The sequence below is a fragment of the Strongylocentrotus purpuratus genome, unplaced genomic scaffold, assembly GCF_000002235.5.
Source record: "Strongylocentrotus purpuratus isolate Spur 01 unplaced genomic scaffold, Spur_5.0 spur5_scaffold_7, whole genome shotgun sequence".
Classification (NCBI taxonomy): Eukaryota; Metazoa; Echinodermata; class Echinoidea; order Camarodonta; family Strongylocentrotidae; genus Strongylocentrotus; species Strongylocentrotus purpuratus.
In genome coordinates this window covers 37149645-37174873 of record NW_022145613.1, presented here as the reverse complement: position 1 = coordinate 37174873, position 25229 = coordinate 37149645, and the positions used below count along the sequence as shown (strand labels likewise).

The 25229-nt window shown below is 36.6% G+C and overlaps 3 protein-coding genes across 4 annotated transcripts in view; 1 reads left to right on the top strand and 2 right to left on the bottom strand.

The window, feature by feature from the left end:
* Nucleotides 1-1370: 1370 nt before the first annotated feature.
* Nucleotides 1371-14275, bottom strand: LOC100888550 (histamine H1 receptor). The gene is made up of 5 exons (XM_011665960.2): nt 14068-14275; nt 9039-9354; nt 8449-8519; nt 6441-8014; nt 1371-2347 (listed from the first exon to the last, which is right to left on the bottom strand). The coding sequence occupies exons 2-5, from the start codon at nt 9348-9350 to the stop codon at nt 2076-2078; spliced, it is 2229 nt and encodes a 742-aa protein (XP_011664262.2). The 5' UTR covers nt 9351-9354; nt 14068-14275; the 3' UTR covers nt 1371-2075.
* A 1872-nt stretch (nt 14276-16147) lies between these two features.
* LOC585800 (ubiquitin-conjugating enzyme E2 G2) lies at nt 16148-20557 on the top strand. The gene is made up of 5 exons (XM_785611.5): nt 16148-16284; nt 17304-17385; nt 17873-17991; nt 18673-18813; nt 20093-20557. The coding sequence occupies exons 1-5, from the start codon at nt 16242-16244 to the stop codon at nt 20203-20205; spliced, it is 498 nt and encodes a 165-aa protein (XP_790704.1). The 5' UTR covers nt 16148-16241; the 3' UTR covers nt 20206-20557.
* A 1272-nt stretch (nt 20558-21829) lies between these two features.
* The window catches only part of LOC581061 (dynein heavy chain 7, axonemal), a 100825-nt gene continuing 97425 nt past the window's right edge, over nt 21830-25229 (bottom strand). For both annotated transcript variants that reach the window (XM_030974889.1, XM_030974888.1), the window contains 2 exons: nt 24887-24990; nt 21830-24452 (listed from right to left, as the gene is read on the bottom strand). In XM_030974889.1, the coding sequence (XP_030830749.1) occupies nt 24246-24452; nt 24887-24990 (311 nt within the window). In that variant the 3' untranslated portion in view covers nt 21830-24245. The remainder of the gene's footprint in view (nt 24453-24886; nt 24991-25229) is intronic.

Sequence of the window (25229 nt, the reverse complement as noted above, 5' to 3'; positions counted from 1 at the left end):
TCCCCGGTCAAAGAGAATCATGTCATTTCTATTGTCCCAGTAATGCATGCCGCCCGGATCCCGGCCTACTTTCAATCAATGGGATTACGAACATGCCATGATCTTCATGTTCACGTGACAGAGACTGGCATTCTTCAGTTTGCAGGTGGGGGTGTACAAAAGTCTCATGTTACCATTTACTTTGAACTTTGAATACATAAAAGAGAAATGTAGGGGCATTCGGTTAGTAGCCAAATAGTGAGTGTGTCCATTGGCCTTAAAGGAATGTTAAAGCTGTACAAGTATCATTTGCAAAATTGTGTTAGATACCGTCGCAGATTCTGCAGATTTAAAAAAAATATTGAATTTGCAAACAAAATATATCTCTAAGTAGGTAATAGTAGAAAATTAATCATCGTGTATTTTCATAAAAACACCCATTTTTGTTTTACTCTCTCGCTCTCTCTCTCCCCCCTCCCCCCTCTTTCTCTCTCTCTCTCTCTCTCTCTCTCACTCTCTCTCCCCTCTCTCTCTCTCACTCTCTCTCACTTTCTCTCTCTCTCTCCCTCTCTCTCTATCTCTCTCTCCTCCCTCCCTCCCCCCTCTCTCTCTCTCTCTCACTCTCTCTCTCTCTATCTATTTATCTCTTTGCAAGACATGAACACTTTTAATCAAATTTCAGTTGGATAACATTTGTATATAAATCAGCTACAAACGTTTAATACTAACATCAAAGTAAATGTGCTATAGGTGCATTGATACATCACAAAATGACAAGTCTATCCATATTTACATGTTCATATTTATATTTGGAGATATCTCCCTTGTTCGTAATATTCTTGAAAGATGTAATACCATCATAAATACATTCCTCATATGTAAAACTATAACACATTAACTTCATTTACATCATAAAACGGAATATTGCACATTTTCCTTATATTGTAAATATGTACATTTGACCTGGTACATCGAAAAACCACATACACTGAGTGAAAAAGAATGTCAAACTAAAGTTTAAAAAATATTGCTGCTAGGATTTCTGACCGAAACATCGGAAGACTAACTCTAACACAACTAAAATAAAAGTCATCCAAGAAGAAGGCTAATGTATTAACCGTAAATGTCCGTATTCTACTAATGAAGTCAAACTAGATCCTGGGTATAAGATCTCGGTTTGACAAAGAAATAAATTAGACTTCAAACTAACTTCAGATGTGTTAATTTTTATACCGATTTTTTTTAACGAAAACGAAAATCCAGCATCGAGTTTAAATTTTAGTAGAGTACGGGACATGATGTACGAAACAGAGACTCAGTTATCTCGCGGTCATCGCGGATCCAGGAGGTTACAGAGGAAGCACGTTCACCCCCCCCCCCCCTCCCCCCGGCCTTGGGCCCCGCCCTTTCCCCGGGAATACACAATATGACATACCTGAAGTACACATCGATTATGAAAACAAAAAATATGTGCCCCAATTTGTGCTACCGGCAGCTAGTGGGGCCCTTAAAGACTTCGGAAATTTGTGAGAAAAACTGCCCCCTTTCGCTAGTGAATCCTGGATCCGCCATTGAGTGTGATAGTTGCAATCGCCAAAAAATAACTTTATAAAGATGGGGATTTATCCTTTGTAACATAAAAATCATAGCGGCAATTCTGAGGGTGTTGTCCGAAAAGATGTGAAAGTATGACAATCTCACAGAGATGATCGTAGAAGTCAATGCTTCACTATTTGTATTTATTAAGACAAATGATGAGAATAAGCTTCGCTCGTCAATCATCATACGAAAATGTTTGACCACGGCAAATAAACATCTTCTTCCCTGGGCACTGTTTTTTCTAATCATCTCAGAGAAATATTAAAGACTTCTATGCAAAAAACACACAACTTAGGTCACAGAAGTAGAGGGTGGAATGGAAGGACGACCTTGAAATGTATAATTTTTTTTAAAATGGAATAATAGACAATAGGTACATGTAAGATTGTTGAAATGTTGAATAATGGATGCTGGAACAAAGTACTCTGGAAAATACCTTTCATTATCCCTGGTAGAAATGACATGTACAAATTAAACAGCATTCCAAGTTGACAGGGCTAATGTGGGACGATTGTAGCGGATTCCGATCCTTTTCTGCACATTAGTGCTTTGATGACCCTACATCGCTTACCACAGAACGTACCCACCATGGATCGGATACGCCGATTCGTGAATGAGTAGATTAGAGGATTCAACATGGCGTTCAAGTAGCCTAGCCACATGGTCAGGATGCTGCTCCAATGCGGTGCAATGTTCATGGGGAAGAAACACGAGTGGATGACGAAGTAAGGGGTCCAGCAAATTATAGCAGTCAGTACGAGTAATCCGCCTGCAAAATCAAGAGAATTTGATTTAAATGTATTGGTTATCATTCATTATGCTACTTCTTTAAGTCATTCATGACTATGTGCATTGACAAGTAAAACTTGGGATAAACATATTCATAAATCGCAATAAGAGAGAGCTTAAGAAGAAAGAAATACCAAGTCATTTTCATGATTATGTGCATGGACAAACAGAACTTGGGATAAACATATCAAATTATAAAAGGCCTCAATCGCAATAAGATAGCTCAAGAAGAAAGAAATACTAAGTCATTCATGATTATGTGCATGGACAAGCAGAACTTGGGATAAACATATAAAATTATAAAAGGCTTCAATCGCAATAAGATGCTTAAGAAGAAAGAAATACCAAGTCATTTTCATGATTATGTGCATGGACAAGTAAAACTTGGGATAAACATATTCATTATAAAAGGCCTAAATCCCAAATCGCAATAAGAGAGAGCTAAAGAAGAAAGAAATACTAAGTCATTCATGATTATGTGCATGGACAAGTAGAACTTGAGATAAACATATCAAATTATAAAAGGCCTCAATCGCAATAAGATAGCTTAAGAAGAAAGAAATACTAAGTCATTCATGATTATGTGCATGGACAAGTAGAACTTGGGATAAACATATAAAATTATAAAAGGCTTCAATCGCAATAAGATAGCTTAAGAAGAAAGAAATACTAAGTCATTCATGATTATGTGCATGGACAAGTAGAACTTGGGATAAACATATAAAATTATAAAAGGCCTCAATCGCAATAAGAGAGAGCTTAAGAAGAAAGAAATACTAACTCATTTTCATGATTATGTGCATGGACAAGTAGAACTTGGGATAAACATATAAAATTATAAAAGGCTTCAATCGCAATAAGATAGCTTAAGAAGAAAGAAATACTAAGTCATTTTCATGATTATGTGCATGACAAGTACAACATGGGATAAACATAAAAGGCCTAAATCGCAATATAGCTTAAAGGTACTATGTCCCATTTGCAGGCCAAAAAAAATAAAAAAGTTAAATTCCAACTGCATTTGAAAGATAATACTAATTTAGAACTTCCCTAAAAAAGGTGGGGCTTGAAAATGTCTTCAAGTGGGAAAATAACGACTATTAGTTGTCAAATCGACTTTAGGGCTATAGAGCCCAAAAGGAATAGTCTTGATTTTCAGACAATTGTACAGAATGGTCATACGTTTTATGCTGCGGAAAGATCAATCAGTTTAATCTTGGCCATCACAAGAAGTGGGCTATTGATGTAGACAAATGCTCATGTACCCTTTACAACTCTTTTCATGTATGTTATTACCAAAGAAGAAAAAAAAGCCAGTCAGTCACTCAAATGTGTCTGACAGTGAAGTCTAGCAAGTAAACGGGTTTCCTTGCATAATTTGAATATGAGGACACTGCTAACGTTTAAATTTCACAGATAGGACATACGTGACATATTCATGATTCCTGCAAAGTTCTACAGCATTTGAGGTTGGCTGCAAAAGGGACATAGTACCTTTAAGAAGAAAGAAAATATTATTATTATTACAAAAAGATTCTGTTTGACGTTATGGTACTATATGATTATGATGATTCACAGCATTTGTATGGCGCTATATATCTGTTTCAAAAAACACTCAAAGGCGCAAGCTCCTCCAATAAAATTAGCATTTAAATGTCTGAAGGAAGATGTGAGTCTTGAGTGAAGCTTTGAAGTGGTCTAGGTTGTCAATTTCGCGAATAGATGATGGGAGGAAATACCAAAGTGCCTGTTTTTCTGGTGTTATTTATTTCTTTCTTTCTTTTCTAGTTGTATTTTAATCTCACAGAACAAAATGCTTATTTTTCCGCACGCACTTATTTATTGAAGGCCCTGTTATTTTTTTTTAAACAGAAACAAAAACAGATGCTGCTTCAATGATACAATGTTAAAAACAATTTTCTCAAAAGAAAACTCAAGAGGGTATTAAACACCTTTATAAGGATGCACGCACGAAGTGCTCAGTTTAAACCCAGTATACGGTTCGAGTGTTTATGGTTAGACATGAACATGTCGGTTTAACCAGGCAGAGTGTTACTAATTTTCGAGTTTGACTTTTTTGGAAAGCACTTCCGGGTCGAGACCTATGAAGAGCATATTGCCCTTGCGCTGAACTAGCAGGAAGTATTCTGTTTATAATAAATACGCCCCCATGATATCATTAAGCGATATGAAAACTAAATTAATCGACAAGTATTTTGTGATGGTATACTCTTTAGAAGTGTTTTTAGTCAAAGTGCTCATAGTGATATAAACAAAATAATAATTAAACAGCACCACGCCCTCTCCTTGAAAACGAAATGATAGGATTTCCGCCCCTGTTTAGATACGCCATTAATTCAATGACGGTTCATAAAACTCTGCCTTAGATGATTCAAGGTTCACGAAGTCGCCTTCAGTCAAATTGAAGTTCACTTCATGAGAAAACTAAAATAGTGTGTAATCAATATTCTACCGTTTTCTGATTTATTTTAAAGTTACTTCATTCGAAAATTGGAAAGGAAAGAGTGAGTATGTTATTTGCATAGTTCGGTATTAATTATGGGGCAGATTATGCACATGCAAACAAAAATTAACATGAAGGTACTGCAACTTGAAAATAAGGGACAATTCAAGTGCATCTCGAATTTAAATGAAGGTCAATTCGTGAAACTTGAATCATCGAAGACAGAGTTCATGAACCGTCGTTGAATCCGTAAAGGGGCGGAAGCCCTTTACTGAGAATGAGGTGGAATGTATCCGGGGCAACCATTAAGATATCGTGCTTTCAAGTGGCGCCACTTATTTCTCAAAACACTTGCAAGGTGTATACTATCATCCTTGGAAATTAATTTGTTTTCACTTTGCTCAACACTAACTTGATGATAATCAAGGGGCGTATTTATTACAATAAAATACATCCTAATAGTACTAGCAGGCGCGTACGCAGGGGGGTGGTTTTGGGGTTAAACCCCCCCCCCCCCTCGAGTTTTCTTTATGTGTATGTTTTATGTATGTTTTTTTGGAAACCCCCCCCCCTTTTGATTTTAACCCCCCCCCCCCCTTAAAAAAATCCTGCGTACGCCACTGAGTACTAGTACAACGCAAGGGCAATACTCTTAATAGGTCACAACCACCGGAAGTGCACTCCAAGAAAGCTTATCCGACATTGTCTCGTCTTACCGTGAAACACTCAAACCATGTTTAGGGTTTACAGCACAGGGCCCCGTCCTACAAAGAGTTGCGATTGATCCAAATCAATCGCAAGTCCTCAAATCAATGGCAAATTTTCAGTCTCCTATCACTTATGTACATAGTTGTGATTGATATCAATCGCAAATAAGTTACGATTGATAATACTATCAACTCTTTGTGAGACAGGGCCCTGGCCTTGCACCCTTCTTCATAAAAAAAGCACTTTCTCGTACTACAGAAAAACACAATTCGTCATCCATCAACACGCTTAAGCCCTGTTATTGATATGAAAATATGACGCATGTACCAGTCTTATTGATGACCTCGCTCTCTCAAAAAGATTTGGTTACAGAAGATGAGATCATCTTTCTTCCTTGTTTAATGCGAAAGACTATTGTGGTGATATCAACATGTTCACTGTTGTTTACAGCATGTGATGGTTGGTAAAAGTATCGTGACACGGCTTTTTACTTTTGATAATGCGTTGCGGTAAATCTTTGCAGCGTGCTTAATCATCCTCTCATAAATATTTTCCGAACTATTTTTCGAACTAACATGTCAATGAAGTGAGATACTGAACCGTAAATAAAAATGAAATATATTAAGAAAAGAGCAAAAATCAATGTACTTCCGTCAAGACCTGTTATTTTTTGTCTTAGCTCGTGTTTGGTCATCAGTTTAGTTTATTATCAAGGGTAGGAGGGAAGCGTCCACGGATTTTTTAACATAGCCACGGAACACAGGGTGCTAACCCTCTATTGCCTTTTCCCGATCCTGCAGAGAGGGGGTTTAATAATATTTCTTTCTTTTTTAATCGTAGGTCGACGAAGGTTGGACAATTATGAATCGATTTGGAGAACAAGTTGGAAAGTTATACTCACCCATAAGTGCAACTTGTTTATCAGCAGTTAAGGTAGGTCTCATGCTCAGTCTTCGAGTGCTTCCTCTCTTGACCTTCGACGTGTCTGTCCCACTCCTTGATTTCGCTTTAATGGAGGATGAGCTTCCGAACGATCCCTCTCGCTTCTTCTTAAACTCGTCATGTGATGAACTTTGTTCGTCTGGCGCAGCAAGACGCTCGATAGATACAGAAAATTGCAAACCCGAAACGTTCCCGACACTGACAGTTCTAAATGTTGCATCGTCATCCTGTCTACCATCACAGGATGATGTGTTGTCCAATTCGCCATTCATGCAGGACGTGTTGGGTACGACTAGGAGATCTTGATCAACAGCGGCTGTCTGCAGCAATGTCGACAGATTTTCCTCATTTTGAGAACAATGTGTTGATGAGTTTGGTGTATCAGTACTGTCCTCATCTGAATCTGATGCACGGTCTTCTCCTAAAACATCTTCAATGATGATATTAGGCACGATGGGATAATCAGATTCTTCAACCTGATTCACGAGCATTGTGCTTTCTGGACTGCAATCAGGTTCGGCGTCTTCATAAATCATAAATCCTACCACTTCAGGTGTACAGTCGTCATCGTAGCAATGGTATACAGGTGGTGTTGCCATATTTGCTCTGGTGATTGTCTTTGAAGGAACGTCGCAGCGGACCTCTCCTTCGTTTAGCAGGTCTGCTTGACAGCTCTCTTCATTTAAATGCTGTTTACTGCCACTTTTGCCATTAGATACGTAGATGTTACTCTCATTAGTTTCATAATCCAAAACATCATTAGCGGAAGCTGCCTTTCGGAGCTCGTTTGATTCTACACGCAGTTTGCGTCTCGCCTTAGGCAACGAGTCGTATTTTGATCTGTGCGTGTTGTTGTTTTTCTCAAGTTGTTTAATCATATTTCGCACGGATCCTTGGCGAGCACAAGCTGACATCCTTGGTTCATCGGTACCATCGTCGGTACTTGCAGAGTTGTTCTTATTCAGGTTGTCATGCTTGAAAATATCGACTGCATCAGTTAGAACCACAGCACTTGAAGGTGAACTATCGGTCCCAATCATTGAGTTCTTTGGAGGGGACGCATAGCCGGAATCGTGCAGTGTTTTCTCTTTCTTCGGTCCAACTCCGTTGCTTATGTGGCTTGAATCAGCTACAAGGGATGAACTTTTTTCCTTTGTCGTTCTCTCCGCCCTTTTCCTCTTCGGTACCATCACCGAGCGCTCGGACCAAGAGAACCTTGACCTCGACCTGAAGGACTGATGAGACTGCATCTTGCGTTCCTTCTTACAGAGATGATAGACGACAAAGAAATAGGATATAACCATGATAGGAATACTGAGACCATATACGGCAAAGAAGACCACGAAATAGAACTCACACATTTCCCACACCGGCGAGCAATGATGGGTGTCATGCATGTAGTGGTATTCCGAAAGGACTTCAAAGATAGGCAAGATGGCGACTACACAAGAAGCAACCCATGTGGAGACAATCATGAAGATGGTTCGGAGACTTGAAGGTGGGAAGCGTTTGGACCAAACCACGGTTAGGTATCTAAAATAGAGATTAAAAACAAGCAGAATGATGATCAACAAGTAATAAAACACATAGCATTCAAAATTCCGGATGCTACTCAGTTTAATCAAAGAGGGTATCTTACCGATTAGAAGGAATACGAGTTACATCAAATAGGAGGGGGGGGGGTCATCAAAGTGTCATTTAAATTAGGAAAAGGGAACAAATTCAACAATTTGAATTATTCGTAATGCCAACACAAAAGAAATCGGATTTCCCGGGTGTCTTCTTGCTTCATTCCAATTTACGAATAATAATTGTATGATTATAATTATTGTTAATCTAACTTTGGCCGATGTAGCATACCATGCCACTGTGCTAATACCAAGTCTTCTCTGCGCTGGTCATTTTAAGAATTATTCGTGCAATTGATTGGTTTCATTCTAGAAATAAATGACATTTTATGGACTTACCTGTCAACGGCTATCCATAGAACGGTAAATGAGCTAGCTACTGGTAAAGCGATTGAACAAAACCCGTTGAACTGTGAAAAACAAAATGGAAAATATCGTGTGAGATATGCATAGGCCTATGTACCGAGGACATAAGATAACGTGTTTTATTCAGTGCTAATCCATTTTTGCTGCTATCTGCCACAATGATCATAAATGATGTCGCCATTCTTGTAAAGCGCATATCACATAATTCCTTGCCGGGGCTCGAACACACGACCTGCGCATCCTGGGTCAAAATATGTTTGAAACGTCTGACCTGCGAAACCCTTTTTCTTTTCCACGTCCCCCCCCCCTCCCCTCTCTCTCTCTCTATCTATCTCCCTATCTCTCTCTCTCTCCCTCTCTCTCTCACTGTCTCTCACTATCACTCTATATCTCTGTCTGTCTGTCTCTCTCTCTCTCTCTCCCTTCCCTGTCTCTTTCTCTTTCTCTTTCTCACCTCTTACTTTTCTCGTTCTTTACCATTTACCATATCTGGGGAACGGAGCACGTGCCCCAGTAACTAAATCCCTACACGCAAATGATTAACCTTAATTCTCATGACCTACCAAACAGAGACTAGAGTTTCGCTTTAACAATCTGCCATCGTCAAAGATGGACACCAAGGTCAGCGGCATACTGAAGACAGTGATGCACATGCTGACGACGTTGAGGTTGACGATGAGGTGGTTGTGGAGGTTGTCACGCAGAAGACGAACACGGAGTATGGTGGAGGTCGCCAGGGTGTTGGCACACAGAGACACGATGATGATGATGGAGAGACTGACGGTGGCGATGACGGTGGTCAGGAAACTGTGTTCCATGTCATAATGATCGGTGGTCACTGTCGTGAGCGCCATCGAATCCGTAAAGAGATCCATGATTCTAAAATTTAATCAAGGTCATAGATGATTGATCTTTTTTATAATAAAAGTTGTTTATATTCTTCATGAAGACTGTCTTCTTTGGTCAAAAGCTATACAATGACATTTTTAAAAATCTTGTTCTTGTTGTAAATATTATTTCAGAGAAACTTCCCGATATATATTCGTCTCCTACCCCGGAAAAGGCTGTTGTGGCGTACGTGTTTGACTGACAGGAACCTCTATGATAAAGTGACTACAATTAAGAAATTTGATAATCGAAACCTGATCTTATGACTTAAAAAAAAACCTACGTGAGGTAGACACTGGTAATAAATGTTTCAATTATAAGTACTGACGTAGGCGCATTGTTTAACACTTTGAACATATCCGACGAAACACAATTTATTTACACGTTATTCCAAAATCTAAAAATATGTGACAACAAATGTTCCAGTTTCAGTTCCTCTTATGACCACGAGTTACCAAGTGCACGTACTGCATCATATGGTTGGTTGTGGTAGTAGTAGTCAGTGTCAAAATACGTTACGTTTATGGTGTGTTCATCCATACCACAAATACCATTTAGAAATTATCTTTTTTTAGACACGGCTATTCCAGCTCATTAGTGGAAATTGTTACTTTACAAATGTAGATTATCTAAAATTTGCATCAGTATTAATGAATAGAGTGCACCGTTGTGCTCTTATCAGCTTTAATGACGATGTAATTATCACCAGGTCCAGGGGAAGTCCGCTCTCCTGTTGCTTTGGCAGCACGCACAAACTAGAATGAATGCTCGCCTTGGCACTAAAAGGGGATTTCCCAAATCAACTGCACCTCTTTTTGTGATAGATAATTATGATTAGAAGCGAGATGGTTTCCGTATGCCTTACACGTCAGTGACTTTTGATCCCATGTAAACAGGCCTAAACCTTACCTAACCGCCCTCTCTCCCTCTCTCTTATACACTTTTTAATTCTTCAGCTGAAATTCTTTAGAAATAATTTCAATTGAAATAAGTATTTTGGTTGATGGCAAACATTCATCCTCGTGCAATGACGCAGTTTGTTTCTGGTCTGTTTCCTTTCGATACCACAGCCCCTTTCCCTTTCTCATGCTTTCTGTTTCATTTTCATTTCTTTTCAATACCATACTTTTACCTCGAATCTATGTTTAAATCTGTTGTATGCACGTGCATTTCATGTTATGTTAGCCGCTTTTGAATATAGAATTGTTTACATATACTCATTTGTAAGCAAAACATTCACAATCAAATGGTTACTGTGAACTTCCTCAAAATATGATGTTGGCCTTTATTACGTATCCTTATGATTTCGACGAGATCTTATTGATGATTTTAAAACTTTTCGTATCTTGTACGAATCTCATTTTTCACATTCTTTTGAAACGATCATCGAGTTTCCTATCATCAGACGTAATTTATTCTTGTAGTTGTACAAACTTTCAGAGGTACAGTCAGCAATTCAACTAAATTAAGTTTTCCCATCCCAGTCAAAATTGTAGATATAGTGCCTTGAAAGTTAGACTCGTGATTACAAAAGTGAACATAGCTGGCTTCATATGTGTTGTAGAATAAACATAGGTATCATTTACGACAATAATACAACAACATTGCACTGAATTCGCATAGACAAATAGGATTGTGTTTTTTGTGGTTTCCTATGCCTGCATGGAATCAAGATTAGGTTAATTTCCTGTCATCTCAATATTTCCTTAAGGATGTCAACTTTGAACTGTAACACAATGTGCCGGATCATCAAGCACTTATTCCCTGAGTGATATATCCGCTTGTTTTGATTTTGTGCCGAAAATCCTTAATTGCAAGATTGAAATTTGAGTATTTTCTCTTCAATTCATCCTGTTTCTTAGGGTAAGTGGGTTACGAGTATACGGTAACCAAGGTTAATAAGCTGACAGTGATACTAAGAGAGAGAGAACAAGAAAGAAAAAAGGAGAAAGAAAGAGAGAGACAGTGAGAGATGTTTCTAAATAGGTTAATTGGAAAAGTGATTTCGTACGAGCATTGTTTGATGTAATACAAGCTCTAAATTTGCTCAGAGTGAAGTATGGGTATTGCAATGACAATAGAATTGATATGAATATGGTTATTCTTAAGTGGATGATCTACAATCATAATTTGAACCACTTGCTGATTGTTAAGTGTTCCAATTGTTCACTCTCTATGGCTTTATTGAGAGCATAACGGATAAATAATTATTTGTTTATCCAAGGGATTTATTTGCCTGATGAGGGACTTGTACCCTTTTAAAGCTTCATGTTTGCTAAACCGGTGATATATAGACATAACTGCAATGTGTTATTCAGAAGAGGAATCTTAAATGCCAATTGAACAAAATCATAACAAGTCTAGACTTATAATAATGACTTTTAAAGCATTCCTATAGTTTGCCTTAAACAAACATCCGATGTGTTAAGACGAAGCATTGCCCGAGATGATTTAGTATTAAAAATAATAATAATTCAGAAACTTTTTCGTAGAAATGAAGGACACGAAATTGATGTCAGTTGTTTCGGTTATGTGAGAGGTATGGGACCATCGCCATCCCCAGCCGTGTATCACCCACAGACAAAATATTATTCCTTTCATCCTTGGTGTATACAAGGAATAATTACCTACAGGAAAATTAATTCTCGAAAGGCGTCGTCAAGCTGTTTAAGAAAAAAATGTAATGTCAGATTTAAAAAAATTTGCATTCCCGTATAAATATTGGAGCTGTAGCAAATATTATTAGTTTCAAATCCTTTTCAATATTAAATTTATGAGCGCTTTTGTTAATAACGTTATCTATCAACCTCGTAATCATTCATCTCGAGTGCTTATTTGCCTACCTGTATTATTCCCTTCATTCTGTTTGTTTGATTTGTGTTGTTTTAAGCGGGTTAGATATAAACATAGAGTATTGCGTTTTAAGTAATGGTTTATCAGATGAATGGCAGTCTATATAATTACTATCATCATTCCTTCTTTTTTGGTTGAGGGGGGGGGGGATGCCTCCAGAGGCATTGTGACATTGTCACATATAGACTAGTAATGAATTCCACACACTACATGTCTATAGGGATTATGCATACTCAAATGGAATTTTTGTTCTCTCTCTTTAAATTGTGATACAAACACTGTGAAAAGGTTGGGCAATATTTTTTCAACACTTTGCCCAACGTCGTGCCAATAGTCAACCCAACCACCCCCAGGCGCGGATCCAGGATTTCTTAGGGGAGGGGGCCCAACTTTTTTTTTTTTTGGCTCCCGAAAATTTGAAAATCGCGCCGGCCAAAAATTCGCTCAGTGGGGGGGGGGGGGGGGGGGGGGGGGGGGGGGGGGGGGGTAGTGATCACATTTTTTTTTTTTGATCCTCAAAAAAATTTCAATTTGCACCCCCCCCCCCCCTGAGCGCCAGGGGGGGGGGGGGAGGAGCCAACCCCCAAAAAAGGTAAAAATCACGTGATTTTACATGATTTTTTTTCTCAAGGGGGGGGGCCCGGGCCCCCCGGCCACCCCCCCCCCCCCCCCTGGATCCGCCACTGACCACCCCAACCATCTATTGGGCAATATTTTGCCCAGTGGTATTGGTAAACGTAAGTACCCTACTTCACGCGTGCATCATTGTTTCGTATTTTGACCAAAATTTGGGCAAAGATATGACCCTTCAACTGCCCGACTACGGTAGCCCACTTGTTGGGAAAATCTTGACCAACTGTTGGGCAAAATACGAAAATATTGCCCATTAGATGGTTGGGTTGACTATTGGCAAAGTGTTGGAAAATATTGCCCAACCTTTTCACAGTGCATGAACATCTAGAGTATGGAGGTGTCATGGTCTAAAGAATACGGCATCGGACTGTGGATCTCGAGTCCCGCCGAGGCACTAATGTCCATTGGCTGGACATTATTCTGCATTTGCCAATCTCTACCCAGGTGTAGATGGGTACCTAGTGTAAGATTTGTTTTCTTTAATTGCTTTTAGCGCCTTATAGAGCAATTATTACTGAGCTAACGCCTGAAAGCGCCTTGAGTACCCCTGGGATGTTTATATGCGCAATAAATGTAGCTATCCTTATTACCTTTATTCCGTGATATATTATTAGGCAACTCAAAGATCTATATTGTCAATTTAGAATACATCTAAACTAATTGGCAAAGATTTACCATACAGTTTCCTTTTTAAAGTGTGTTTTTTTCGTAAAGAGCTTTATAAGAGAAATTTATGATCTGTGTTTACTTCAAACGTTTGAAATACAAATTTTGAAAAATAAAAAAAATGAATATATGAATAATGATATACAGTAGGCTTGCGGGTGCACCATGTGAGAGAGAGGAAGGATTAAGGAGTCCTGAAAATGAATGATGATATAAATGGTATTTCTTCAAATGCTTGTAAAATTACGTAGGCCTATGATAAAAAGAGGCTCCTGATATCCTTAATATTGTCAACCATACAACAATGTGGTTCACCTTAAAATCCTATTTTGAAATAATTTATCAGGTATTAATTGCTGAAAAATAATCGAATTCACTTCGTTGCAATAATTCTGATAGAAAATATTGTCAAAGCAACATTATCTTTGGACAAACAGTTCTACAAATCGTTAACTACAATAATACGTTGTTTTTATATTCAACTTCCTTATAATCCTGTAGAGAATTACCAACTGAATTAACCATAATTATATAGCTTTAGATGTTACTCACCTTTACTATATTCACTGTAGTAATTCCAACAGTTCGGTGAAGCAGTTATTTGTGATCACGAATAAATGAAAATGCTACCAGCCAATTAATTAGAAAACCTCTGCACAATAAAGTCACTTATTTGTTCAATGCTTATAGCTGTATGTCCGTGTAATAATATTTATGATGATGGCGTTGGCTGGTGTCCCATTTACCCACAGCGCACACGCCGTATAGGCCTAGATTGATACATGTGTAATTATATAGCAATTGAAGATTTACTCGCACGCTAGACTATCATGTTTCCATCAACGTCACGTCATACTACCCGTAAGTAATGATAAAATTACCACCGGCTATATCGGCTAGAGTGTTGCGTTACACCACAAAACACGATTTCGGTTTAAACCAGTCTTTTAGATTACGAAAATGCAAATTTAAAATAAAAAGAGAAATCAGTTGTTTTAATCAAAATAGGAGTGATTGGGCGAGCAGCTAAGCATGAACATTTTTAAAAAAATTTATTTTATTTTTTTATCAATATAGGTAGGACAAAAAGAATACTTTAGAATTCTCTCTTAAAGATCTTTGTCCCTCTCCTCGTGTTTTTCATCATTATTAATGCAAAATAACAATTATTAAACAAGCTAGGAGAAAGGCAGTTAGATAAACACCCCCCCCCCCCACTCAGTACTATTTAGGGTACGCATATGCATGTTCCCTCCTTTTGAAAACACCCCCTAAGTCCGGTATGTAAAACGGCCTTTTCTGTACTACGAGCCGGACTTTGGTGCGTGAAAAGTACCCCTTTACCGGACATTTTGGTAACACGCATGGTATCCGCTCCGTTAACGGAGTGGGGAGGGGGGGGGGTAAAACCTGGTAAAGCACAAGCCCCTGTATACCCTTAATGACCCCTGCCACGGACGTTTTAAGTGGTGGGTTGCGCCCGCCAGACGCCCCAAAGTCCAAATGTGCATAATATTATTGATCAGTAAAAACTACCGTATATCGAGAACAGTAACGGGGTGAAATCTATAGTGGAAAATACAGAAATTGACATGATGCCAACCAGACGCCCATCATGTAGTGCAACTGAATGACGGAACAAAGGGCCTCAAAGTTGGTTATTCCAACTTGACGGACACACACATAATGTGTATATAAATATTTATATATAGCATCGTCAATCCACCAATAGCAATCACATGAATAAAATGAATACAATACAATGTTATATAAAGAAATACTCAATAATGTTAAAAAATAAACTGATTGTAATTTTGGTTCTTCGTAATTTTCCTTTTAAACAAATCTGATAGAAAAAGAAGAAAAAAATTAACTAAATGATACACAATAATGATGAAGAAGATAATGTCTCCCCCCCCCCCACACCCTCTACGTACACACATGACTCAGACACACAAACACCCCTCAACCCCAAGCCTCCTCAAACATTTCACGAGCCGTCATAAGTACAAGTTCGTCGACATCCAATTGAATGGTGTTTGATGTATTCATTTATTTAAATCACAAATTTACACAGAGTAGCCTGTTCGGCTATTTCAATTATCAATACATGCGTTCCAATGGGATATCGTTGAACTTGTCATTATGACGATTTCGTGAAACGTGAAAAGTTGGAAAACGGATTTTTTTTTTTTTCTTTCTTTTTCTTTTTTCGACGCCACTTCATCAGATGGCTTGTACCAGCGGGTGTTCTTATGATATGTTTTAAACTCGAAACCTTCTTATTCCTTGTCTTATTTTTCTCAACTATGTTATACTCTACATTCCATTTCTCTGTTTTCTTTATCTTCTTCAAGAAATAAATGAAATGTTATACAAATAAACTTTTTGTGAAAGAATCTGTAATGAATGAAAAATGATAACCCCGAATACAACCAAGAATGGTGGTTTTAAAAATGGACAAAGTTGTGTTGTCTTTATTTACAACGGGAAAAAATCCCGCGAAAGATTATAGCTTCACTTCCAAGGTCATGAAAATGTAGAATTATTGAATTTATGAAAAAATTGCCCCAACACGATTTCTTTTAACAGTCTCAGCTTTTGGTTTTGATCGACATTTCACAGCTACCTTAGGCAATAAGATTGAAGGTCCTATCTGCTAAGTTCTTTGTGAAGAGTTGGGTAGTTTAAAAAGCAGGCATATTCCGAGAGAATTTATCTTGAATATGGCCGGATCTGCCCTGAAGAGATTGATGGCTGAATATAAACGTGCGTATTCTCTGGAAATTATTTTCCATATCTTATTTTAATATTTTTTAGTGATTGCTGGGCGTGATTTTGTGCTACATATTAATTTTATCATTGCCCCATGCATCGATTTTTATGTGTGTTTTGCGTTGGTAATTCCGGGCAGTCGCTAAGAAAGTATTGAGTGAGTGGTGACTGACCGAGTTGTCGTTGTTGTTGTTTGTTTCGTTCCTTATGAGACTATAATACACAATTTATTTTTGTTGTATTATCGTAATAGCTAGTCATGATGATGAGATACATTTGTCATAGATTCTAATCCAATGTTTTTTTAATGTGAATAATATTCATCATCATAGTCTAGATGATTAGATCTAGATCTAGATTTAATTGTAAATGTAGACTCTAATCATTCATCATATGCTTGCTTTATTTTACTTTTCTCATGATTTTGTTTTCAATTCATTTCAATTTATTTATCATTGAGCAATGTAAAAAAACAAATTTAACAGTCATAAATACACAAATTAGCAAAATAATATATGAAAGGATACCTTCATGATTTGCTTGCTATAAAAAAAAAAAGAGTTGACAGCTACTTAAAGAGATATCAAGATCCGAGTTGGTCTAGCGGCACGTTCACTTGGTCGTCCCTCTGACTTTGCCTAAAAATTGGCTCAGGCAACCCCGGATCAAACTGAGTCACGTCTGATTGATACACGTCTGTAAAAACCTAATTACATGCACACCCACTCACACACACACTAGGTATACATGTATAAGAGAAGCATCTGAAGAGATTGACAGAGTGAAAGACAAAGACGTTGTCATCGAGAGATTTTAAAAAAATATCAAAAGTATGGACTTTTGGTACAGAGATACAGGTGTCAGTGCAGCAATCATTATAATTAAGGAGAAACATTTTTACATAGACAAATATGAAGTAAACATAAAAGAAAATGAAAAGTCTCTATATTTGTGGACAACCAAAACGAAAAATATTCTAGATATTTTCTCCTCTTTTTCTTCCTTGTTCACAGAGCTAACAGTCAATCCTCCTGAGGGCATCATAGCTGGTCCAGTCAATGAAGAAAACTTCTTTGAATGGGAAGCTCTTATTACGTAAGTATTTTTGTTTATTTATCTGCAGTTAACTCTGCAGAAGTCAAATCTGCTGGGACTACAACAAATTGTTCGACAGATGCAAAATTTACTTTAAATGGATTTGCATTTGGGAAGTTTAAATAACACAGGTTTGAAGAATTTGTTTTGAAAGTGCTTTGATTTAAGGAAAATTTGACTAGTGCAACTGCAAGTTATGAAGAGTTAGCTGTTTGTGTTTTGTGCTGAAGATGCTATCTTGTATCTAACCATTGGCCTCCAAGATGACCTCTGTATGCTTTGCATCTGGTCTTCTACCTGAGCACTGTACCTTAAATATTTTCCTTGTGTGCCTTTTACATGTATATTATATGTATCACTTTTGCATGATGCTTATTGTTTGTATCATAAACACAATATAAGATCCATTAGGAGCTTTTGGTTCAAGCATACTATTTTCATGTGGTTACATATCTCCTTCTGTTTCCTTCTCATCTTGTGTCATCAGTGGTCCAGAAGGAACATGTTTTGAAGGAGGGGTCTTCCAGACTGAACTGAAGTTTCCGACTGACTATCCGCTCAACCCACCCAAGATGCGATTCAAGACTGAGATGTTCCATCCAAATAGTAAGGCTTAACATTTCAGTTCTGAGGGTTGTTGTGATCTAGAAATGAGAGAAGGTACTTTAAACAGAAAAGAAATACCTGTACACATTTTCAGTTTGTAGCTAAAGTATCATAAGAGGTTCTACATTGTGAGATATTTTCAGATATCTACACAATGTTATCAACTAATTTGTAGTTATTCTACAACAGTACTAAAACAAATATGGACATACATGTGTGTATTTGTTTCAAGTTGAGTTGTATGACACCATTAACATACATGCAGTCTACTGTCTAATTTTCACCATAAAAATTAAAGATTTTTCTTCTGAATGTATTCATTTCGTTGTTCCTTGTCCGTCTCCAAACTTAGTTTCTAGGTTTAAGATGTAGCAGTTTTTGGATAAACACTCAGTGTACTTTCCCTATGACAACAGGATGAGATGTTTATTTCTTCATAGTTTAAATACAGATGAACGGGTGCTGTCTCAAAACTTAGTTTAGGTTGTGAATGTAGCAGTTTTGGGATAAACACTTTTCCTATCACAACCGGATGAGATGTGAATTTCTTTATAGTTTATGCAAATGGACGGATGTTGCCTCATAACTTAGTTTAGGTTGTGGATGTAACAGTTTTTGCGATAAACATTCATTGTACTTTCCCTATGACAACAGGATGATACATGTATATTTTCTTTGTAGTTTATGCAGATGGCCGGGTGTGTATATCAATCCTGCATGCCCCTGGTGATGATCCTATGGGTTATGAGAGCAGTGCTGAGAGATGGAGTCCAGTACAGAGCGTAGAGAAGATTCTTCTATCGGTCATCAGCATGTTAGCAGGTTTGTCATTATTTTACTTTGCGTATGAATTATACAGTGGAACCTCGTAATAAAGAATACTGTATCACTCTCACAGCAGGGATATCTAAATGGCTGAATTGATCCCATTTTGTTCTTAAAATTGGCAACGTGACTTTTTTTCTTTTAATGCTACATTGCACTAATAAAATGTAATGTCATTGAAATCAATATTGGGTGAATAGTTTTGTTGAAAAGTTGATAAAGTGACCAATTTTGATCGAAAACAATGATTTTGACCCTCTCTACGTGTTGCCAATTTTCAAGCTTATTATCCTTCTAAAATTCATGCCCTCAAACACGATATTATCATGCAACAAAAATTGACACATTTGTGCAGAAATTGTAGCCCTTTCTACCCATATGCATCTGGAATATTTGGAATATCTGGAATATAGCTCTGAATCAAAAGTTGAGCCACAACACAATATGTGGAATGACTGTCGCAAAAGGGAACAAGGTAATTGTGTGTATCCTTGTATCTATGGTTTTTTTTCGCCCTGATACAAGAAGGTGTCAATGTAGAGCAATAATTTCACTAGTCTCAAGAGTTTGTTATAATGAGGTTCCACTGTAATATGATCAAACGTAATCAGTAGATCTCGAAATGGCAAAAAATTAAATTTCAGAGATTCAGAGCAAGAAATACACTGATTTTTTAATATTTAATGAGCAAGTCCAGGGTATATTTCTGCATACATTACCGACATCATCAGACAGTCTGACTAGAGTTGAGAGCAGACCAAATAACAAAGAAAATAACACTTGTGATTTTATTTTTGTGTGCTTTTCCTTTATTCTTTGTAACGTCTGTTGTAGCAAACAACCAAATAACTTTGACTTGCCTTGATACAAACTATGATTGCTGGTTGAAATGTAAAGGGATGAGTAATTATCAAAGAAAGATTAAAAACACGATTGCTATTCATCCTTCAATGTGTCGTGCAATAGAATACAAGATTCCACAGTTGTTTTCAGCAACTTCTTATTTTTTTCACATTTTGCCGCTCAATACAACCCATTTATGACACGATAGACGATTTAGATTAACAGTGATTTAGTTTCTCTTGAAATGTAGTTTCCTCACTAGAGCACAAGATTAGCTGAAAGGCAGTGTCATTTGTAGGCAATTGATCTAATTCAGCTGAAATGAAACCAAGGTTTTGAGGGAGCTTTTATCAACTTCTAGCAGGTTTCAAATGTTAAGTGCAACATTTGTAGTTTTGTGTAAAGTAATTAATGTTGCGTATTCCTTCCTCAGAACCCAATGATGAGAGCGGTGCTAATGTAGATGCGTCCAAGATGTGGAGAGATGATCGGGAAAAGTTCTACAGGATAGCAGGGGAACTAGTCAGGAAATCCCTCAGCTTGTGACGAATATACTTGCAATGATTTATATGGACTCATCAGTGATCATGAGCATGAAGTTTGGAGAATCATGTGCCACACTTTTCATATCAGAAGGAAAGGAATCTTGGCCAAATAAACATCTTCTGTGACTGATTTGTAGTTGCATGGAGGACTTCTAAGTAATTCTTTACTGTGGAATGACTTGTAACCAAGCTGGGTTGTTAAATTAACTCTTCAGACCTCATCAATGGTAATTAGTTCTCAATTCATTCCTTTGTCTATTTAAGATTTCTGGCTCAATAAGCCAGTTCGTAAATAGCTTCGGTACGCATGACCCCAAAATATCCACAGATCTTTTACACGATGGATACGTCCCACTTGTGCATTTTAGAATAATTACTGCCGAAGTGATGGAGGTGCTCCATGAATATCTTTTGTTTGCCTCTTGAGAAGAATACTTCCACCTGTGTATCAGATAAATGTACCGTCGGTGCATAAATGAATACTGATTACATAACTGTCATGAGCACGATACCAGTATTCGTCTCTATGGGTTTTACAATTTGGGAACAAATGACCTTCATCTGCCCATCCACAGATAGTATTTACGAACTGGCTTATAAAGTTTCGTTCACATCCGACTGAGTAAACCACCCCAAAACCTTCTATTACCAAATAAAAGGACATGAGCATATTAGTGCACTTCACATATCTGTATCTTATAACACACAGATAAGCCGGTATGCTAAAGGGCCTTTATTGCATAGATTTTTTTTTATCAAACCCTGCTTTCCATTAACCCCCCAAAAAATTGTAATTTTGTTCCCATAGGTTACTTTTTTGCCAGTTATACAGCATGATATGAGAACAACGCTGCAGATCATGTTTAGAGATTTTTTACCCTGGTTTCTTCTGTGTTCAAAAGCACTAGACTTGAAATGAGATACACACCCACAGGCATGTACGGTTGAGTGCAGAGAGTGAGAACGATGAAAATGCGTTCATAGGTATTGATCTATGTGTTGCATGTATGTTCTTGGAACTTCATTGAAGGTCTATATGAAGGCCTGTTTGTTCAATTTACATTACTTATGCACATTTTGTATTGACAATGAAAATTGTCTATGAATGTCAGAGTTTGTAACCTCCCGAGGAGAAGAAAGAAAATGAATGAACACTGTATAAGAAATGATATTCAGTGATAAGAATTGTTGTTTCTGCATGTTTGTATAGGATCTAGGGAATAACGTGGCAAAAAATTTAAAGAAATGATACCGATGCTTACATTCCAAGTGGTTTCGAAAAAAATGCTAGTATTAAGTAGACCCAGGGGGGGGGGGGTCCATTACTGAAAATTGAAAGTTAAAAACATGTACAAGCAGTTGTGATATTATCATCTTGTCATGCAATTATTACTAATATTTAATTTCTTTAAAATTTATTTCATCTTTTTTGTGGGTGGGAGGGAAGAGGGGCGTTTCTCCCTGTTTGCCTATTAGTCTGATCATCTATGTTCATGTTTATAAATGTTTACAAATTATGTAACTATATAATTTGTTCATTCAACTCTGTAAATTTATTAAGAAGAATTATGAACAATTAAATAATGAATACTGCTGTCTTGAACAGAAAAAGAAAGAACAAACTGTTTGTTTCGTGCTTGACTTTATTGGGAAATAAAACTGATATTCAAAACGGCATACAAAGGTTCAACTTAGAATAATATATGTACAAAAAATAAATCTCAAATCATTACAATAGATGGATTTGCATGTGGTGGTCTGAAAGTTATATATTTAAGTCTTTCGATATGAAGAAACCTTGTTTCTTCATAGAATGTTATAATAATTTTATGTTTATTTCAAGAAACCAATTTTAAGTATTAGGAATAGTCTTACAATAAATTCACATCACAATATATACATACATGTACATACATTTTTCATAAAAATATACTGAATCAATAAACATATACTCACAAATTGAATAATATATTATGTATGAAAATGGACGGTTTCAGATGCAGTGTGTATAGAGTTTGAAATTGAAGAATCAAGGTTTAGTGATCATTTAAAATTCATTATCTCAAAAATACTTCAAATATGACAGGACGGATGGTAGAATACAGATGCATACGGTAGAGCTGACAGGCCAATAGCAGAATACTACTGTACACCATATATAATATTGACATATTGAATATAGTGCTGATATATACACTTTTTTACAGACAATTCTTTAACATCACAGCTTAAATCTTCAACTTTCTTCAGATATTCATTGAAGTTCCAACTATAAATCTTCCTTTTCTACTAAATTTGTCATCATTTTGAACTTCATTCAGCATGCTATTTTGGACTTCAAAGCAATCAAACCAAATTGATTATGTCAGTCAAACTTTAGTTTCATTCATACACACTTGTGTCACTTCAAAATAAAAGTCATATTGTATATATACATATATTAAATACATTTATGACATTCATTCATTCATTTTGCCGACTCAAATTGACAGCTTATATTTATGTTAATATCTACATATAACATGTACAGTAATCATTCAAGGAATATTAATGGATTTCATTTTGTCATTATAAATGACCTACATTTCTGGAATATAAGTTTATTTCACTGCATCAATGTACATATATTATCAAATTTATTATTCCTTTTTGAAGTACAATATCTTGACCTTGCGTTTCTTCGTCTCATCCTAGAAAATATATCTTCAACAATGCACTTGGTCCAGGGACCCGTTTCACAGAGGCTTTTTTCAATGACAAATGATAAAATCAGTGATAAATCTGCTGATAACCAATCAGAAGCAAGGATTTCACTAGCTTATAACAAAATAAGTCTGGATAACACAAACCTTTTCACCAATTTTAAAATAAGTTATATGTCACAATAGACTTTCTCTCAAAACCTCTAAATTAGAAAGCCGGCACATATTTGAAACATTTTATCAAGGCATTCATGAAACCTTTTTGATATTTCTTACACTACACGTCCACTCAGGCCACATTGCATCTCACAACTACTGAAATGTTTTTTATTTACATAACACCTCTCAAAGTCTCAAAGTAAATAACATTCTCTTTAAATAAGTATAAGTGTATACTATTCAATGACATGTGCCATATTCACAGGCTTTAAGAATGTGTCGCCATCTTATATACAAATACAAACATATATTAATTATTTGTTTACAATATAAATTCATATATCACTTTGGGGGAAACAAGTCACAGTATAAAACTGAAGCTGCTATCGTTTTCAGAATATTACAAAATGTTTACAAGCTTTTCAGCTGCACCAAAGATGGTTGATATTTAAGTGCAATACTTCAAATAACATTGGAGGACTTCATATGTGTATCAAGAATATCTTTGGTGGAAAATAGACTGAATATTGAAAAAAAAATCACACAAATATTTTCTTAATGTGAGAAAAAAAAATAGATTTATATATAATTATATTCATCTTTTAGATTAATTTACTTGCTGCTACAGCATAAACTATGTAAGGAATACCTATCATGACACACAATTCAATTATAACTTTGGTAATTTATTCATAAAGTGGTTGAAATTACATTTATAAAATCTATCATTTCTTTTTGGGGGTAATATTTAATGTCAATATACGCTGCAAGGCCCCATCTTTTATTTGATTTCTTCACATTCAATCTAGTCATTCTCATGAACAATGATTTTTTCAAATAAATTCTTTCCAACAACAGCAACAACAAAAAGTTAATGTCATATTCTTTGATTTAAAAATATGCGATGAATTGAAAAATGCCTGTATATGGGGGCAATTTTTTTGAAAATGCAGATTTCAGTTTTAAGAACTTTATCAAATGACCTGCTTGAAACCTATTCGAAACAATTATTCACTGCAAGGTTATTACTTATATGCACCAATCAAAATGACAAAATCATTGTTTTTAAAATATTTTTTAAAACAAATCCTAGACCAGGTTGTTGCATGTGTTGTTTTTGTAAACTCCGTTAATCAATTTTTCCAAACAGGAATTAATTTCAAGGTATGTTAGAAGTAATCTATGTATCCAGCTGACAAAGTAAGGCCACGCCCCTAGCAACCCAGTGAGTCTCTGGCCTTTCGGTGGGGATCTTGAGCATGAGGACGAAGTTGGTAGAATGACCAGTTGTTGAGAGTGTACCCTTTCGCTCGCTGGTCTTGTACAGAGGCGCCTCGTAGACTGGTTTATCAGGTAGCTCGGAACGCTTCATCGGTTTCATCCAGATCTGGAGAGAGAATATGAGGATGAAAATGACATGGTCCATGTTTTATAATGAATTGAAAATGCATCCTTAGGAATTAGTGATTTTATCCAAAATATAATCATGGCCCCCAAAGACAACAATATTTTAACTGCTAATGGGGCTACCCTGTTTAAAAAATACTGAATAGATAAGTAAGTAAATAAGGTCCATTTTTCCATTTTTATTTTCTTGGCAGTCATTCTACTCTCTTTCCATGTATTTCAACTTTCGATCATGAAAATCAATTTAAAAATTATTTTATAAACCAGCTGAAAATGTTTTCTAAAACAATGAAAATTATGCACAATGTGAATATTTCAGCCCAAAACACTTACGCCTGAAAGTAGGAAATTCATATTACATCAAGAGTGGGTATTTAAACTATGCTTTGAATAGGGGATAAGAGTAATACTTACCACAGGCACTGTGTCATGGAGAACCTTAGGATAAGACTCTCCAATCTGTCGTGTCTTTCTATCCCATCGTGCACCTTCCATGAACAAGCCTCTCACATACACACCTGAAATATGAGATATATGAAATATGAAATATCAGAAGGTTTATATTTCTATAAAGAATTCATTTTACTTTGATTGAACTTACTGCTTCTTGCACTGACGCTGCTACTATCACTACCACTAACACTAATACTACCACTGCTACTACCAATACATGTTCCATTACTAATACCATTGACACTATCATTACAACTACGACAACCTATACCACTCCCACTACCAATAACAATACCACTATTGC

What these genes read in the sequence shown, in the direction of transcription:
- LOC100888550 (XM_011665960.2), bottom strand. Translation starts at nt 9,350, where the DNA reads ATGGATCTCTTTACGGATTCGATGGCGCTCACGACAGTGACCACCGAT. An exon ending in GAAACTCTAGTCTCTGTTTG is followed by an intron (nt 8,520 to 9,038) that starts GTAGGTCATGAG and finishes TGTTTTTCACAG; the next exon opens with TTCAACGGGTTTTGTTCAAT. An exon ending in CTATGGATAGCCGTTGACAG is followed by an intron (nt 8,015 to 8,448) that starts GTAAGTCCATAA and finishes TCTCTATTTTAG; the next exon opens with ATACCTAACCGTGGTTTGGT.
- LOC585800 (XM_785611.5), top strand. Translation starts at nt 16,242, where the DNA reads ATGGCCGGATCTGCCCTGAAGAGATTGATGGCTGAATATAAAC. An exon ending in GAATGGGAAGCTCTTATTAC is followed by an intron (nt 17,386 to 17,872) that starts GTAAGTATTTTT and finishes TTGTGTCATCAG; the next exon opens with TGGTCCAGAAGGAACATGTT. An exon ending in TGAGATGTTCCATCCAAATA is followed by an intron (nt 17,992 to 18,672) that starts GTAAGGCTTAAC and finishes TTTTCTTTGTAG; the next exon opens with TTTATGCAGATGGCCGGGTG.